This window comes from Ceratotherium simum, chromosome 12 (assembly GCF_057802395.1).
Source record: "Ceratotherium simum simum isolate JZ-2026a chromosome 12, ASM5780239v1, whole genome shotgun sequence".
Taxonomy (NCBI): domain Eukaryota; kingdom Metazoa; phylum Chordata; class Mammalia; order Perissodactyla; family Rhinocerotidae; genus Ceratotherium; species Ceratotherium simum.
The window spans coordinates 32,407,358-32,424,790 of NC_141911.1; the positions used below are offsets into that span (position 1 = coordinate 32,407,358).

General features: G+C 40.8%; 1 protein-coding gene across 1 annotated transcript in view; it reads left to right on the forward strand.

Annotated features, from left to right (window-relative positions):
* Nucleotides 1-17,433, forward strand: part of RNF175 (ring finger protein 175) — a 47,336-nt gene that overhangs the window by 25,071 nt on the left and 4,832 nt on the right. The window contains exons 5-8 of the mRNA XM_014780225.2: nucleotides 4,491-4,645; nucleotides 9,137-9,244; nucleotides 11,826-11,946; nucleotides 16,360-16,493. Coding sequence (XP_014635711.2) covers nucleotides 4,491-4,645; nucleotides 9,137-9,244; nucleotides 11,826-11,946; nucleotides 16,360-16,493 — 518 coding nt within the window. The remainder of the gene's footprint in view (nucleotides 1-4,490; nucleotides 4,646-9,136; nucleotides 9,245-11,825; nucleotides 11,947-16,359; nucleotides 16,494-17,433) is intronic.

Sequence of the window (17,433 nt, forward strand, 5' to 3'; positions counted from 1 at the left end):
TTTACAGATAGGCAAGGGGAAGAAGCTAGAAAAAAGTAGGAAGCGCACACACAATAATACATACACAACTTTGTACACTGAAGGTATTATTATTTATACATATTACTTATGCCCTGCAAGTATTGTTTTTTATACATAAAGTACTATAATTTTCACATTATTTCATGCATAATTCAGACCATGTACTTCAGAGGTGAGGAACAAATCCATAAAGCTCAGAACATTTTCAGATCTAGCTTTTAACCCATCTGTCTGTCTTCTGAAGTGATCGTTTAATTTGTCTGGACAGATTCTGTTCTGTGGTCTGTAGGAGCTGTGTACATCAGAGCAGCTTGTTAAAAATACCTAAAGCAAAGGAAATAGGTTATTTAGAAGATAAAGTTTAAAAATATAACATTTACTGCTCCTAGGTAATGCCAAAAACTGCAGAGAGAAAGTAGATAGAAAGTGGAAAATTCTTCTTTTGTTTGGGATACTACTAAATACCTGGATGTTTCCAAATAATCACATTTTTAGTACAATATAGACCAAGCATCTGGATATTTGAAGTTTTCTCTTTCCAGCTGATAGTGTTGATATGGTATAGACATGGCAGAGCCTCAAAATTAAATTATTTCCAAATGCTTTTAACAGCATTTAATTAAAAATAAAATTTCATTCAACACCACCCTCTCCACCTTCTTTTACGTAGCCTACTTTTCATATCTGCAGGAAATAGGGGAGAGGGTGCCAAAAAAGAATCTTTCTACTTCCCTTCAAATCCACAGAAGGCCTGATGACTACATACACAGAATTTGGGTTTCAGACACACTGTTAACTTGCCTCTGTACACAGGCAAATAATTTGCCACAGATTGAAACATTGCTCTGTTTAAATCAAACTTCCTATCTATTAATAGCTGTGAAACACTAGAAATATTACTATACCAAGAAAGCATTACGTCTGTTCAAATCTTTTTAAAATGAAGCAAGGCACAAATACTCACATACATAGTTACATATGTACATATATAACATTGCAGAATTTCCTTTAAGAATTTAAATAGCAAAATGAACAGTTTGAATTGATTTGAAGATAGAAATATGGACCAAATGAATTTCTAAGAGTCCTTCATATGCCAAGATTCCGTCATTTTACTTGTTCGATTTATGTCCACACTTTCCTTTATTGCCTTTTTACTGACAGAAGCAATATTTCCTGGAGTCATTTATCTACATGATAATTTTCTGCTTACCTCTAGCATCCCTCTGCTCTCTCTCCACCCCCACCCATACGAATACATGCACAAACGGTTGCAAATAGTTTGGGATTTGCAGGGCAAAGGAAATGAACATCAGATAGCATTTTTCTTTCTTTCTTCTTTCTTTCTCTCTGTCTTCTTCCTCTCTTTCTTTTTTCATATTGCATGATCCATTCATCATTCTGTACAATTAGACAAATGAAAAGATATCTTTCTTTGACTTGATTTGCAATTCTTTTCGGATTCATTATGTGCACGGCTACAAGAAAAAACATGGTACCTTTGGGCAGCATCTGATTCGTCAGGAAATTCCTCCTGCCATGATGCGGGGGTGGGGAGAATGTGGGTGATGTGATCCAGATGCATGCACTGCCCTCCACTAGTAATGCAGATGTGTTTTATATACGCATGCCCAGATGGTGACCCCTCTGGCATTATTAATGTGTCCCAGCTGCCAGGCTTCCTCCTTTGCAATGCATGCACCTCAATTTCACATATTTCATGTGTTTATTTATGAGGCACAGCATTCCTACATTTCATATGTGGCAGTTACTATTAAAAATGAGACGTTTTAACTGCCCTGGAAATTGATAAAGAATCTTTTAAATTGCTATGAAATGTGGCCTCCATTTTAAAATGACTTCTCATACAATTATTGAATTCATAATGCAAGTTTCTGACCTTTCCTCTTGTATGTTGAGAAAATATGTCACTAGGTATACCCTTTAAAGATCATTAAGAAATTAAATATTTGCATACATAATACATTATAATGATTTTTTGCTTTCCATTTATTTCTAATCTCCAAGGTCTAGTTTTAAAAAGTAGCGTGTCTATACATTTGAACATTGTTATTCACCGTTAATTAAATCCAGGCATCTAGTAAGAGAAATTTGGGATCTTCTAGAAATGGGTTGTACTTATAAATCCACAGGGAGAGAATTAGTTTTATAAAAGTATGGTCCAATCATCGCTTCAAACTATCGTAGATTGTAACTCCAAGGATTTGAGGAAGTGGATTAGTCTTCTAAATTTTGGCTTATAATCTAAAGTAAAAAATAGAGGAGCACAGTACTGTCACTGAATTAAAATGAACTGACAACTTTTTATTTTACAAAACTTCAGCATTTTTATGGGGAAAATGTAAAGATAATCAAATTCTTAAAACAGAAAGATGAAAAATGCAAATGACAGATGATTGGATTTTGAAAGATAGGGTTCATGTCTATTTCCTTCTTTAATGTCAGAAGTAATGAACTAAAAAAAGTCAAAATCTATAATTTACCTTAGATAACTATCTGCATATTCAGCTATAGAAAATAAATGACCAAACTACTGATGAGATTTTTTAAGGGGCTTCACACATTTATTAGCAACAGTTGCTGATGCTGAGTGCTAAGGTAAGCGTATCTTGAGTCTTGGTTACCTGGTTTCTGGCCCTCATGAAAACTATTCTACTTCCTTAAGTAGAGCCTGTTTTTCCTGTTTGGATAGATATGTTTATCTTGATTTCATAAATAAAGGTGCAAACTCATCATTAGCTTTGACCATACCCACAAAGTAGCATGGAAAATTCAAGCAATTATCTGACTAACTCAGGCAAGAGTAAAGAATATTTACTCTTCCCTGAAAATACTGCCTGGAATTTAAAAACAAAAAACAAAGTAAGTTATAGATATTTTTTCCTGAACCCCCCAGATAGGTACCTCAAACTTGCTGCATGTGTGTTTGTGTTTGAATGCGTATGTATAATAACAACACTAGTGTTCTCTGAAAGAAGATTGACAGCAGCTCTAAGAAGACTTCAGATCCAGGTCATTATGGGGATGAACCAATAAAAAGAGAATGAAAATCCTCTAAATGTCTTCTTATTTGACGTGGAAAGAAGAATGGCTGTGGCCTTGCCTTTTTCATTTGCAACTTGAAGTCCTCAAATAATTTTGGTTATTGACCTTAAGAATACTAGAGCCAAGACCTTATTAAAGGATCCAAAACTATAACCATAGTCTCGTTTTTCTAAGCCACCTCCTTTTATCACAAAGATGAAGAAAGTAAAGTCTTTTTTATACTCAGATGACAAATACGTGGCATGTGTGCTCTCACAACTCTTTCCACATTGATGGCAGACATAATTAAGTGATCATGATACTCTTTACCACTAAACCAGGACCCAGGCTCAGAATCCTGCTCAGCAGAGCATTGCCAGGTGCCACTACCAATTAAAGTCCACACCTGAGACAAAACCTCTTTGCCATCCCCCTCTTATATTGGTGCTGAGCGAATAATAGGTGGTTAGTCTGAATGTGATTAAAACATAAAAGACCAAAGGTTACTGCTATTGTTTTAACCTATTTGCTTTTCACAAGAAAGGTGAAGAGCTGGTATTAGGCCTGATCCAAAGAGTAGGAGAGTCACTACAGTAACCATATCAAGTCATTGACCCACAGCCCATCAGTGCAGTCTATCCTGCTTCCTGCCATGTGAGAATGAGGCCAGCCAACTTGAAGAACTCTGTGAAGGATTCAGGTCAGTGGTACAGGCCACAAAGGGGTTACACACAGAGGAACAGGAAAGAGTCTGATCTACATCTTGGGCTGCCAAGATGTAGGCACCAGTAACTAAAGAGGAAAGACAAGACGCAAAATGATGGGTTGCAAGTCCAATCAGCAGAGGCAAGGTAACCCCACAGTTGGGATTTGAGAGTTAATCTGCAGAGTGCACTGGGACAGCAGGCAGAAGAGGTCCCAGAAGCTGCCCGGACACCACTTCCTCCTTTAGCATCACTGTGCATTTGCACACGTGCATGTGGCAGTAACAAGAGCCCCTTGGCTCTGTACAGTGCTGTGTCCAGAGCATGTTCCTGTCTGTGATATCGTTGATCCCCACCTCAGTACAGGGAAGCAGGCATTGTTATCCTCAATTTTACAACTAAAGTGAGGCTCACGTGTCCAAAATCACATAGCTGTTGAAGCCTAAAGTTGCTTTCATCTGAAACACCCAGAGGAAAGGAGGTGACAGAAGGTGGATATTCTGGATTATATCCCATTCGAATTTTCAGACAACTGTGCCAGTCTGCTCCATAACTTTGCATGTACAGAACAGCTTACAGTGGGATGGTGAACCAATTACACGTTACAGACATGATGGTGAGGGTGGTTTCCCCAGAGTAGCTTCTGAACCGTTTAATAGTGGACATGCCATTCTGGACCCTCAGTCATTGAAAGAGACTCTCTGTTCATTTCTCTAACAGCTGGTGACCCTGTTGCAGATGTGGGTTGTCCCTTTGTATTTCACGATAAAACTTTACTGGTGGCGGTTTCTGTCTATGTGGGGAATGTTCTCGGTTATTACCAGTTACATCCTCTTCAGAGCTACCCGCAAACCCCTGTCAGGGAGAACACCACGGTATGTATTCCATTCATTCCTTTTGCACCATCCCTTTTATTGCAAACAGTAAAAAGTATATTTAATTTCCATTTTCCTGGATGCGGGAGGGGGGTGCTACACTTCTTTTGCTTTTAGTAGCAAAACTATTTGGAGATCAGCTATGCTACTGTCAGTTCACGTTCATTATTTAATGGTGATTTAGACATGCCTGCAAAATTTATTATTTCAGATATTAGCTGGTGAAGGCCAGGAGAAAGGGAAGTGAAACTAGTGTTTACATTTTCTAGAGGACTATTTGCAGGTTTATTTTCAGCTCAGGCATTTTGTTTTATTCCACTGTAAGTTGTGTCACACACACTTTAAAATAGACCAAGAGTTGGAAGTTTGTATTTCTAACAACTATGTATGTATTTTATGTCTAATAAATCATAAGTAATGGACGGCTCATTACTCTCATAATGAATGAGGATTTCACATTCCAATGATCTTTTTAATTACCATTGCCAATCTCTTGATATTTACATAATTCCATCATATCATTCACAAATCTTTCCAGTGGCTTATAATCACATAATGTACCCATAGATTTGCTCTCACTCTCCTGTGTTCTTTAGACAAGTTGTTTTTTTTCTTTGTGAGGAGGACCAGCCCTGTGCTAACATCCAATGACAATCCTCTTCTTTTTTCCTGAGAAAGACTAGCCCCGGGCTAACATCCATGCCTATCTTCCTCTACTTTATATAGGATGCCACCACAGCATGGCTTAACAAGCTGTGCGTTGGTGCGCACCCGGGATCCGAACCGGTGAACCCCGGGCCACCACAGCAGAGTGCACGCACTTAACCGCTTGCACCACCAGGCCGGCCCCTAGACAAGTTCTAAATTCAAATCCCGATAAAACTGATGAGATAAAGAGAAACTGTGTAAGGTATTAAATGGTAATAAGACAATGTCAAGTTTTGATCTTCACTGGAGAATAAACCATAACTCCTGTGAAATATTTTTATGATTATTTAGCCATTCAGATATTTATTTTTAATCCTCTAAAAAGTGGGAGAGACAAATATCAACTTTTCCTTCTACTTTGGAGAAGGGAAATATGCAGTGAGAGAAATCAGATAAATGAAAGTAATGATAAAGATTGAAATTCAAATAAATGAATTCAGGTTTATGAGTAATCCCTGTCTTAATCCCACTTTGTGAAGAGCTTTGGGGTGGTATTAGGAGACCTTCTAACCTGGCCAGTCTGGACTTTTAGACAGCTGTCGTATGGCCTGGTTTCCCCATCAGTAAATGGACCTATGGCACCTTTTCTCCTTCTTACAAAATGTTGTAAGTTATTTAAGATTTGTGAATTTCTAAGTTTTGGATGAATGGAAATGTACTTGTTTTCGTCCCCTGGGTATCATCTATGTTGTATTTCAGTGAGAATGGTTCACTTTTCCACTGTATAACGAATTACCCTAGCTAAACGCAGTGTTTCTGTGCACATCAGCTCATTCAATGCAGAGGAACTTCATTACAAGAAATACTCAAATGCTGCCGTGTTTCGCTCCATGGCTCATGTATCTCAGATGGCCAGGGTCCTGTGCCCTCTGCCTCTCATGCCCACCGTGCATCCACTTCAGCTTCGTCTTGCCTGCACAGCTCCAAGCCCGGACGTAGTCTGAGAGCCAAGATGTTCCACTAACATTTTAAGCAGACCTAGCTGCCATTTGAAAAGATGACAATGGGAGAAGCTAATTAGGGCCCCATCTCTTCTAGAAAAGCAGCCTGGAAAAAGAAGCTCCTCTTTATGAGAGGTAGTAGGCCCTAGAGATCTTTACGTATCTTTGCTTAATCATCATATTATAGGTAAGTCACTCTTAGCTATTTTCCTTTTGGAAAGGGAGGATTTCATTACAAGCTAGGAAAGCTGGTCAGAGCAAATGGGCACAGTGCAAAAAGCAAACCCAAGAGGAGTCGTCTCCGGCACCAATGCAGCTTCAAAACCAGCTGTTCCTCCCCCAAAGTATACCAAGCTCTCGCTGTGGGACAGAGTAGCAGAGAAGGGGAAGTGGGTTTCCTCTCTACTACAGTTGGGTTATCTGTCAAGGAATGTTCAGGCTCAAAAACAAGCCACACACTGGCCACAAAGAGCTGGGCTTGATCACATCACTACCAACCAAAGCCAAGCTGTCCTCTGTGGAGGCTGCTCTGAAGCTCGAACACAATTTCTAATCTGGTAATCTGAGTAGCAAAGGAGTTCTGGACTCTAGTGTTCTAGAAACTTGTACCACCAATAAGTAGGAAGATTCCGGGCTGGGGGGATTTGGGAAATCTAACACATCCATAACAATGATATGACATACTGAGCATTTAATGTGCCAAGTCTTTTAAACATGAATCTTACATCATCTTCAGAACTACTGTCGGAGCTAGTGTGATCTTGGCGTCATAAAGGAGGCGATCATAGGAAGAAAAGCTCAGTGGGGTGGCCAAGGTCCCACAGGCAGTAAGCGGGGGAACCCAGAATCAAACCAAAGACCACTAGAGTGCAAAACCTTGCTCCCAACAGCAGGCTGTGGCTTCATTACATCAACAAACTGCCGCACAGAGAAACTCTGCACTTTAAAAAGTTGTAAATCAGAACGTCTCTAATACTGGCACAACTTTGAGGGGGGCCCCTCAAGACAGAGAGAGTACGTTGAGTATGTGTGGAGCTCAAGGAACCCCACGCTGGTACTGGCCGGTGTGGCGGGGGTGGCAGTGGGGGGATCCTCTCAGAGTTGGCTGCTTTTCCCATCGTCACCCTTTTAGCAACACAAACTTCCACCTGATCTGGCTGTACTGAGCATTGATCCAAACTGCTCAGCACTGGCAAATCAAAGGGACTGACGGCCCAAGGAGTCACTATGGCAGAAAGAACCCCAAAAGCCCTTTCTGGCCCCCTTTAGAGTTGACGTAGCCTCACGGGTATTTGAGCCACCTGTGCAGTCCATGTGAGTTTCCCACTCCATGTAACTCTGCATTGCCGACCCCTCCCAAGGGCAGGACTACACCTGGAGGAGGAGATGCCACCCAGATAGCCCTGTATGTCAGTTGCTTGAAGTGGGGAGAGCATTTCACCATAGAAATGATGTAAATGACAACTCATTTCTCAGACCAGTCCACAAACCCCCATTTAAACGATAATCAGTAGCGTATAATCAGATAATGATTAATATATATATTATAGTGTATAAATGATAATCAGATAATGTTTCAGAAGGTCCCTTCTGACTGGGATTCAATGAAGAACATCTTTTAAAATAACACTGAAACATTACATCAGTAATATCATAGAACTTATGCATTTGGTGCAATGGCGCCAACTGGAAGGAAGCCAGGGAAGCTGAGACAGTTGGGGACAGGGCTCCTGGGGTTGGAGGTGAGAGGGTGAGGCCAAGTCTCTGGAGCGAGATTGAATGGAGTTTGGGGTGAATGCAGGAGAGGGGCTTCAGGAGGATGTGGAGAGAAAGGGCTGAGGGGCTAACAGGGCCTCCTGCCATTGTTCACCCTTGTGAACAACATTCCAGACACCCCCTTATCTTCCCTGGGCACCAAGGATATCCCCCCCTGCTGCTCCTTCTCTTTGCACCACCTCTTCTTGTTCCAGTGGGCAGAGCCCTTGTACTGTGGTGCACCAGGAATGGAACTGGGCTGCCAGCCTCTTCCCACATTCTCCCAGGCATGAAGCAGCCAAGTGGCTCTTTCTGTAATTTTTCTGAGGGCTTTTACTGCCAGGGATCAGGGAAACAAACAGGGTACAGGGCTCCTTTCTAGATTATCTCCACTCTCGCCCTCCATCCCCATCCTCTCACTTCTCCACTTAGACCCTGTGGGAAGAAGGAAGGGCCTTAGGAGTGGTCAGGGTGAGTGCTGGGGCACACAAAGGACCCGTCCACACAGCAGGAAAAAACAAGGCTGAAGCGCTCTTGTAATTTCATCCCAGGGCTAGGGGAGGGGCTTTTTGAGTGGAGAGGAGATGGGATGAGGGCTGGGCCTGCTACTGATATCTGCACTGGGGCTGAGGACAGCAGGAGCAGGAGGGAAGAGAAATCTCAAGGGAGGAGGTGTTCCCTCTTGACTTCTCTTCCCATCTTCTCCTTGCCTCCAAGGTACTCCTACCAAAACCACTCTAAGCTAACCCCAGGGCCAAATGAGAAAAGGAAGGGAGGGGGAGGCAGGGTCCCAGCTAGAATAACCATTCCTGAAGGCCATTTTACATGAGGAACATGGATAAATTATAAAGAACTTATACCTGCATATAGATAGAAAAACATGTGCAAGACAGTACTATTTATATATTGCTTGTTGATAGTATATTAAAATTCTAGATTGTTATTGAGTTTAGCTGATATACTTATGCTCTGTATATTACATAATTAATAGAATTTTAGAAACTAAAAACTGACTTACAACAATGTTTGAAAAAGATAAAATACTTCATATTATGTTATGTGTTTCTCCCCATTTTTCACTCCACAGATTGGTCTACAAATGGTTTCTTCTAATCTACAAACTCAGCTATGCATTTGGTGTTGTGGGTTATTTGGCTATCATGTTTACAATGAGCGGATTCAATTTATTTTTCAAGTAAGTATCTCTAGTTAGGACATTAATATTTCCAAACATTTGCTTGTAACATTCCCCTGGTCAAGTTCTCTGTATCTGGAAGTCGCATCTGGCCCTGTAATTTTCCATGCACACATTGTTTATAGTAGATATCATTGGTATAGTAGATGTCCCCTGTCCCTCTAGAAAAGGAAGAGAAAACCTACAGATTAAAAAGTTTTCAAAAAATTATAAGCATTAAAGAGAATCTATACTTGTTCTGCAAATTTAAAAGATCCCTGTTAAAAGTAGGTCTATACTTGTGGCCTAAACTACTAATTACTAAACTACTAATTTCCCTTCCACAAAATTCTGAAGTGTCATTTCCTTCGATATATCTTTTTCCTTAAAACCTCTAGAACTATGCTATCTAATACAGTAGCCACTAGCTCATGTGACTATTAAGCAGTTAAAATATGAAATAAGATGCGATGTAAGTGTAAAATACATGCTGGATTTTAAGATAGTATGAAGAATAACTTTTATATAGACTACATGTTGAAATGATAGTATTTTGGATGTATTGGTGAAATTATTTCATCTGTTTCTTTTTACCTTTTTAATGCAGCTACTAGAAAATTTAAATTTTTCTATTTATGCCCAGTCTATATTTCCACTGGACAGCACTGCTCTAGAATTTTGTGTTTGGTACCCATGAAATCCCTTTTGCTGGGGACAGAAAAGGAGGAAGCTGAGTGCTTAGAAATTGAAAGAGAGATAAAGAGAGCAAGAAAGTCTTGGGAAAAATAAAGGAAATCTGGATAATAATATCTATGATTCAGAACTGCGCTCCCATTAGGAAGATGGTTGCTGAGATGTGCTGTGGATGAAGGCAGAACTGAGGCTGTGTAATCAGCCAGTGTTTTAGAAAGGAAATTTAAGGCATATCACAGAGCTATGGAAAGCAGCTCAAATAAAAATTCCCCACAATATCTCTTACCTCAAAGTTACACTAAATCTCTGGGACCTTAAGTGAAATTGAAAGGCAGAGATAGGCAACCCTTAACTCATAAAATAAGGAAGGGAATTGGATGGTGAGCCAGTCCTGGGGGAAAGGGTTTTTCGTCTGGTAACAGAGAAATCTGATTTTATAAGCATTTCATGAAACTTTCAGAGAGGGAGCTCTTACCATTTTCTAGCAGGAAAGAGAGAGAAAATAATTGTACAGATCTATTATTGCTAGTTTAAGATACAGAAAGACACTGATTTCTTTTTTCAGCATACTGTCTATATTACTTTATTACAGCATATGTAAAAACATTCGAAAGAACTTTTATGAAATCATTTGGGATTATAGTTGTCCCAAGACACTATCCATAAGATTTTAAGATCCTTAACCATGAATTCTCCTACAATGAGGCATGCCAAGAACTTAACCCTTCAGACTGGAAAGAAACTATTTTTTCACTACTAATTGTTGTTGATCATCACTGTATTAAGATTCTTTTCTGTGGAACCACAAGTTACTATACTTTTTATCAAAAAGATTATAAATACATGGTCACCTGGACACGGAGGGAAGGTAATCTTCATTCTTCCCCATGACCCCAATTCTCAAATATACCTAGGCAATCTTGGAAGGATGAAGCCACCACCTGTGTTGGAATTCCCAATTCACATCACCAAAAGATCTGTACCTTGTAAATCTATGAAGCTCCCTGCCTTTACCATTTCCCCCTCAAATTACCAGAGCACAAAAACAACTAGAAGAGGTTTCCAGAGACAGACTACCCAAATTCTCTCCACTCTCCACTCCCTTCCCGACTCAATCAGATCCACCCAAGTCCACTGCTAGTATCTGAGAGTGTTTACAGATATAGCAAACCAAATGTGCAAAGATTAACATCCAGAAATTAAATTAGGAGCTAATTATTCACTTTTTAAAGAAATCTTTAAAATCTAAGCTCTATAGCAGGGATTCTCAACCCTGGCTGTATTGTAGAGTCACCTGAGCAGCTCATTTAAATAACACTGCAGTCCAGACCTCAGCCCAAGCCACTTAAATTAGAGCCCCTGAAAGCTGGTTTATGTATCAGTGTATGTTTAAATCTCCCCAGGTGATTCTCATCTATATTAGGGCTGAGAACCATTGATCTATTAAGAGGTTCTTAATGTTAGCTGCCCATTGGAATCACCTGGGGTCTGGAGCGCTTGCAAAAATATTGCTGCACAGGCCCCACCCCCAGAGAGTCTGATGTAATTGGCCAAGGGTGCAGCCAGGGGTTGGAGATTTTTACAAGCTCCCCAGGTCTTTCTACGTGCAGCCAAGCTTGAGAACTGCTGGTTAGAGTCAGCTTATCTAAGCACTGCAGTCTTAAGAGAGTCGTTTCAAGACTCTGTAAGAATTACTTTGTCCACTTAGCACTGACTCGTAAAATTTGAATGAAATTGACAGAATTTTAAATTCTTTCATTTAAAATAAGAAAAACTAAGCAAAGCAATGAAAAAAAAATACCCCCAAGATTCTGTTAGATACTGTGGCAGTAAATACTTTCCAAGCTAGAGCTCTCCCCAGCCCCCCAAATGCTGCGTTCCTATTTCCTTACACTGTTGATTTCAATAGAATCACAGCTAGAGATTCCATGGATTTTGGCATTGTGTCCTTGTTCTATGGCCTCTACTATGGCGTAATGGGGAGAGACTTCGCAGAGATCTGCTCGGATTACATGGCTTCTACTATAGGGGTAAGTGTTGCTTTCCTTCTTTGAAACCATCTATGGTACATGGAGAAATGGTTTCATCTCACACGTTTGCATCCATTTTCAGGAATAGATAAGTCTTTTTTGGTTCTCCCAGCACAACTGCTCCCTGGATTCACCTTGCATCAAAAATTGTCTTTGCTAATTAATTAGAAAATACATTTCTTATTTGTATAAACTGGTTGGGAAATAAGGCATCTTTTTAAATAAAATATGCAATTATTTGGAAGTTACCATGTCTAGCATTCTCCAATTGCCAACATTTAAAGGATTAGTAAAAATTCAACAGTAACAAAAACACTTTATCTCTACCTAATGCAAATAAAGTCATATTTCGTGTACGTAAAACACTTTAGAATCAACCTGTGGCTCAGAGTAATACTCATGGTAAAGATCAGTCATCATTATATAGCATTTGAAGAAGTAGAAGATATAAAAAGTGTGCTAAATGTATTCTGACTGTGGATTGTTCCCTGGAATTTAAAAAAAAAAATCTCTAATGGTTTTTTTTTTTTAACTCTCTTAAAATTAAAACTCAGAATGGACATACTTTCTGGTTAGATGCATTCCAGACTCAGATATTAGGAGCATTCATCTGTGTCTGACACATGCACATCTCTTAAAAACTTACAAACTAAGGGCTCCAAGGATGACCCAGTGATTTCAGGAATTCTGCATCTCCATCCTCTACTAGTCTCTTGGTACACAGCCAGATATAAAGTAGAAAAACTAGTGTGAGTGGCAAGGGAAGAGTGAACTTCAGGATTGTTCTCTCTCTTCATTTACGGGGCAGGACTAAATGCACATGACTTTGACTTCATCTCCACCCATCTGCCCTTCCCCACCTCCATAGGCTCCACCTTACTCTTTTCCTAGAGCCTAGAATGCAACTGTGGTGCAATGCTGGAACAACATACCTTTTGGAATTCCTCTGCCGTGTATCATCTTTGGGACAACTGCCTTTTTTATAAGGTTTAAGGTGAGCACAGGAGGGAGCATTTTCACTCCCAGTTCCTCCAACAAAAACCAGAAGCCAAACCCCTTAGAAAATTCCCAAAGCTTCTTGTGCTTGTTTGAGGACAGGAGAGGAAGAGAAGAGTTGTATGTCCTCCATTCTCCAGTGGACCAGGAAGAAGAGATTTAACCTGGCAAGACAACCAAGTCTTTAAGCACCAACTTTCTGGAGACTTCTCATCTGATCCCACCCCACTAGTCTTCATCTTCTTGTCATCCTCTGTTATCATCACGCCAGCTATGAAATATATAAAACCCACTGCCACAAGCCCATTGGCACAGCCTCTGGTGACTTGAATTGATGGTGTGTGTGTATGTGTGTGTGCGTGCACTTAGGCACATGCTTGTGACGGAGGTAAGGAGGAAGCAAAGGAGGAGCAATCTCCTTCCTCACACCAGTGTCTAAGCTCCGCACCACTAATTAAGTCAGAATCTCTGGGAATAGAGCCAATGCATCTGCTTTCTTTTAAAAGCTCCCTAGGAAAAGGAATGAGCCATGCAAAAACATGGATGACTCGTAAATACATATTGCTAAGTGAAAGAAGCCAGTCTGAAAAAGCTAAACACTGTATGATTCCATTTATGTTACATTTTGCTATCAACATGACTTATCCCTGTTGATATTAACTTTGATCACCTGGCTTGAGGTAGCGTTTGTCAGGATTCTCCACTGTAAAGCTCCTCTTTCTTTTGCTCCTTTCTATGCTGTACTCTTTGGAAGGAAATCACCATGACTAGCCTATGCTTAAGGAGTGCTCCACCTCTGTATCAGTCAGGGTTCTCCAGAGAAATGGAACCCATAGGATAGTACACACACACACACATATACATATATTTATATGTATATATAGAGAGAGAGATTCATTTTAAGGAATTGAGACTGGCAAGTCTAAAACCTGTAGGGCAGCCAGCAGGCTGTAAACTCTGGCATGAGTTGATGTTTCAGTGTGAGGCAGAATTCCTTCTTCTCAGGGAAACTTCAGTTTTTGCCTCTAAGGCCTTCAAATGATTGGATGAGACCCACCCATATTATCAAGGGTATTCTTCTTCACTTAAGGTCAGATTCACTTCAGGTTCATCACATATACAAAATACCTTCACAGCAACATCTGGACTAGTGTTTGATCATGCAGCTGGACACCACAGCCTAGCCAAGTTGACACATCAAGTTTAACCATCACGTCTTTCTTAAGAGTGGCATATCTACACAAATTATGTGGAATTTTTCTGCATAGGAGATTTTTCTGTCTATTTATTTAATTATTTATCTATATCAATATAGACTCATGGATATTTATCTAATACTTGGGGTTATGACCCAGTATTACTATTACTACTAGTACTATTTTGTTGCTCAAATTGTTCCAGCTTTGGCCATTGGGAGCTCTTTCAGTTGGCTCTTATGTCTCTTTGACATACTCACATCATTGTGGGGGTTTCTTTGGTGTGTGTTTTTTGGGCACTTCCTTACTTTCTGACACTACAAGATGCTCCAGGCTCGTGTTGTATATTTCCTGCAAAGACCTAGAATCAGCCATTTCTCCAAGGAGCCCTGGTTCCTCTTATTGTAGAATGGTATTAGAAACCAAGATCTGGGCACTAGGTGTGCTCTCTAGAGCTTCTTAGCTGACAGAGCAAGGAAATATATCTGTATATAGTAACCCATGTATATGGACATATCTATAAATATTTCTATATGTATTCATCTATATTAAGATACATATAATATATACTAAGCTAAACACAAGTTCAGACTGATGTCTTCAACTCTTATTCATGGCTACATGGGTCATTCTAGCCTTCTCTCCTGGCTTGTCTATAACCTTCTGAGAGTGAGATACATAGCTCCCACTATCGGTCATCCATTTCCTTAGTTGTTCAATTCCAGAATACATGTATAGTGGTATCAGCATTGTTAACCCATAGCCCTGAGAGAAACAACTTTATGAACTAGAGTACCGTGCTTATGGACAGTTCCTTTTGCTTTTAATCTTGTATCTCCACTATGCTCTGGTGTGATAAGAATGGCACTTACCTCTGTTGTCTTCCTCCCTAAAACCCATAGCGCCAGTGTAATCAAGAGAAAAATATCAAATAAATCCCAACTGAGGAACATTCTACAAAATACTCCCCAAAACTGTCAAAGTCATAGGAAAAGTGCAAAGTCTGAGGGGTCGGCCCGGTGGCGTAGTGGTTAAGTTCGCCCACTACGCTGCAGCGGCCCTGGGTTCACAGGTTCAGATCTCAGGTGCAGACCGACACGCCACTTGGCAAGCCATGCTGTGGCGGGTCCCATATAAAGTGGAGGAAGATGGGCATGGATGTTATCCCAGCGCCAATCTTCCTCAGCAAAAAGAGGAAGATTGGCATCAGATGTTAGCTCAGGGCCGATCTTCCTCACCAAAAAGAGGAAGATTGGCATCAGATGTTAGCTCAGGGCCGATCTTCCTCACCAAAAAGAGGAAGATTGGCATCAGATGTTAGCTCAGGGCCGATCTTCCTCACCAAAAAAAAAGTGCATAGTCTGAGAAACTACCATAGCCAAGAGGAGCCTAAGGAGACATGACAACTAAATGGTATCTTGGATAGGATTCGGGATCAGAATAAAGACATTAGGTAAAAACTAAGGAAATCTGAATAAAGTATGGACTTTACTTCGTAATAATTTGTCAATGTTGGTTCATTAGTTGTGACAAATGTACCATACTAATGTAAGATGTTAATAGTAGGGGAAACTGGGTGTGTGGTATATGGGGTCTCTGTACTATCTTCATATCCTTCCCTTAAATCTAAAACAATTATAAAATAAATATTTGATTTTTTTTAAAAAGCTTCTTAGGGATTCTAATGTGCTGCCAGTGTTGAGAACGACTCCTCAGCCACAGCACTGGGAAGATTGCAGGTATCCCAAGTTAGAATCTGAAATGCATTGCCAAAGGGATTAGTCTGTGTGCTCCCTATCATCACATGGGAATTAAAAAATATGTAGATGCCTGGGCATACTCCAGGTCTATGAATCAGAATCTCCAGGAGAATAAAGGGAAATAAAGCAGACCATGGGTAAGCTTAACAAGCTTCCTGTGTGATTCTGAACTACAGCCCTGGATAAAAACTATTCCTCTTGAAGGATTCCTCAGTGGGTAGGTTAGATTGGAGGTTATAATTAGCAATGTGCTTTGGGTCCACTTGGGGCTCAGTGGGTTTTTGCCTGGAAACCGTAACCCCACCGTGGCATCATTCCTATGGGAAAAAGTGTTTCAAGTTCTAAACCAACAAAGCAGCAATAAAGCTTCTATGTCCCAAAGCCTGGCAGTGGCTTCTGTGTGTTCAGAGAGGGGCTTGTGCTCTCCTTTCCAATGGTGCACTGTGCATTTCCTCCAACAGTTCTACAGCATCAGTGGGATGCCCACAAGGAGCTTGTCAGATAATATCTGCGCCGTCTGTGGGCAGAAGATCATTGTGGAGCTTGATGAAGAAGGGCTCATTGAAAACACCTACCAGCTTTCGTGCAATCATGTGTATCCTTTTCACGGGAAGCCCATCTGGGCTTCATCAAGCCAATGTTGGGAGGCAATTTTCAAATAATCTTTGTTGGGTATAGGAGACAGCAAGTCACGGAAGACTGCTCATCACCTTCCTCCTCCTTCCTCTCCCCCTGTCCCCATCTCCTCTGCCTTGCTTAGCTCCCATCCCCGAACCCCAGGCCTTTATCCTCCTGCCCATCTTTCTTCTTGAGAGTTTCTGATAATCCCTGCTGAATAATGAACTGCTCATTAAGGTGAACCTCCTCCTCCAGTAATTTCCTTTTTAAAAAGAAATCTTAATGCCACACAGAGAGGAAGGCTGCCGCATCTGCTCAGGATGCTGGCTGGGAAAGTTAGCGAAGCCATAAGTGAACAGACAGCCAAGAAGGACCAGGGAGTGAAGGGGTTTGGGGGTGAGAAATAGAGTGAAGTTTCTGATGCAGAGAGGAACTCAGGACTGTCCAGGTGGAGCCCTGTGTCTGAATCTCACGGGACCAAGAACAACAAAGTGTGCTTTGCCTGGAAATAATCCTAGGAACCTGTTGTGTCAATAGTGGTAACAGGGGCAGCTAAGTATCAGCTTTGGTCTTGAAAAGAGGATGATGCCACAGGCAGTAGGACATCTGAGATTAAAAAAGGAGGGACCAAAACTTGAGCACCCAGTTCTTGGACTATTTGGCTGCTCTGCCTGTGGGTTCTGCCCCAAATAGCCATCTATTAGCTGAGGGATCTTTAGGTGTTAGAGACCAGACAAGCCTGGGCCTGGAAGCCAGCATTCTCTGGGAACTCCAGTAACCATTGAGGAAGACCTCAATATGTGGAAAGATGCTGGGATCAAGAGCTCTGAGCAAAGCAGCCTGTGCTGCCTGAGCATGTAACTCTGGATACCAAAGTTGTGTTTGCATTGGCCAACAATCAGTATTTTAATTCTTTT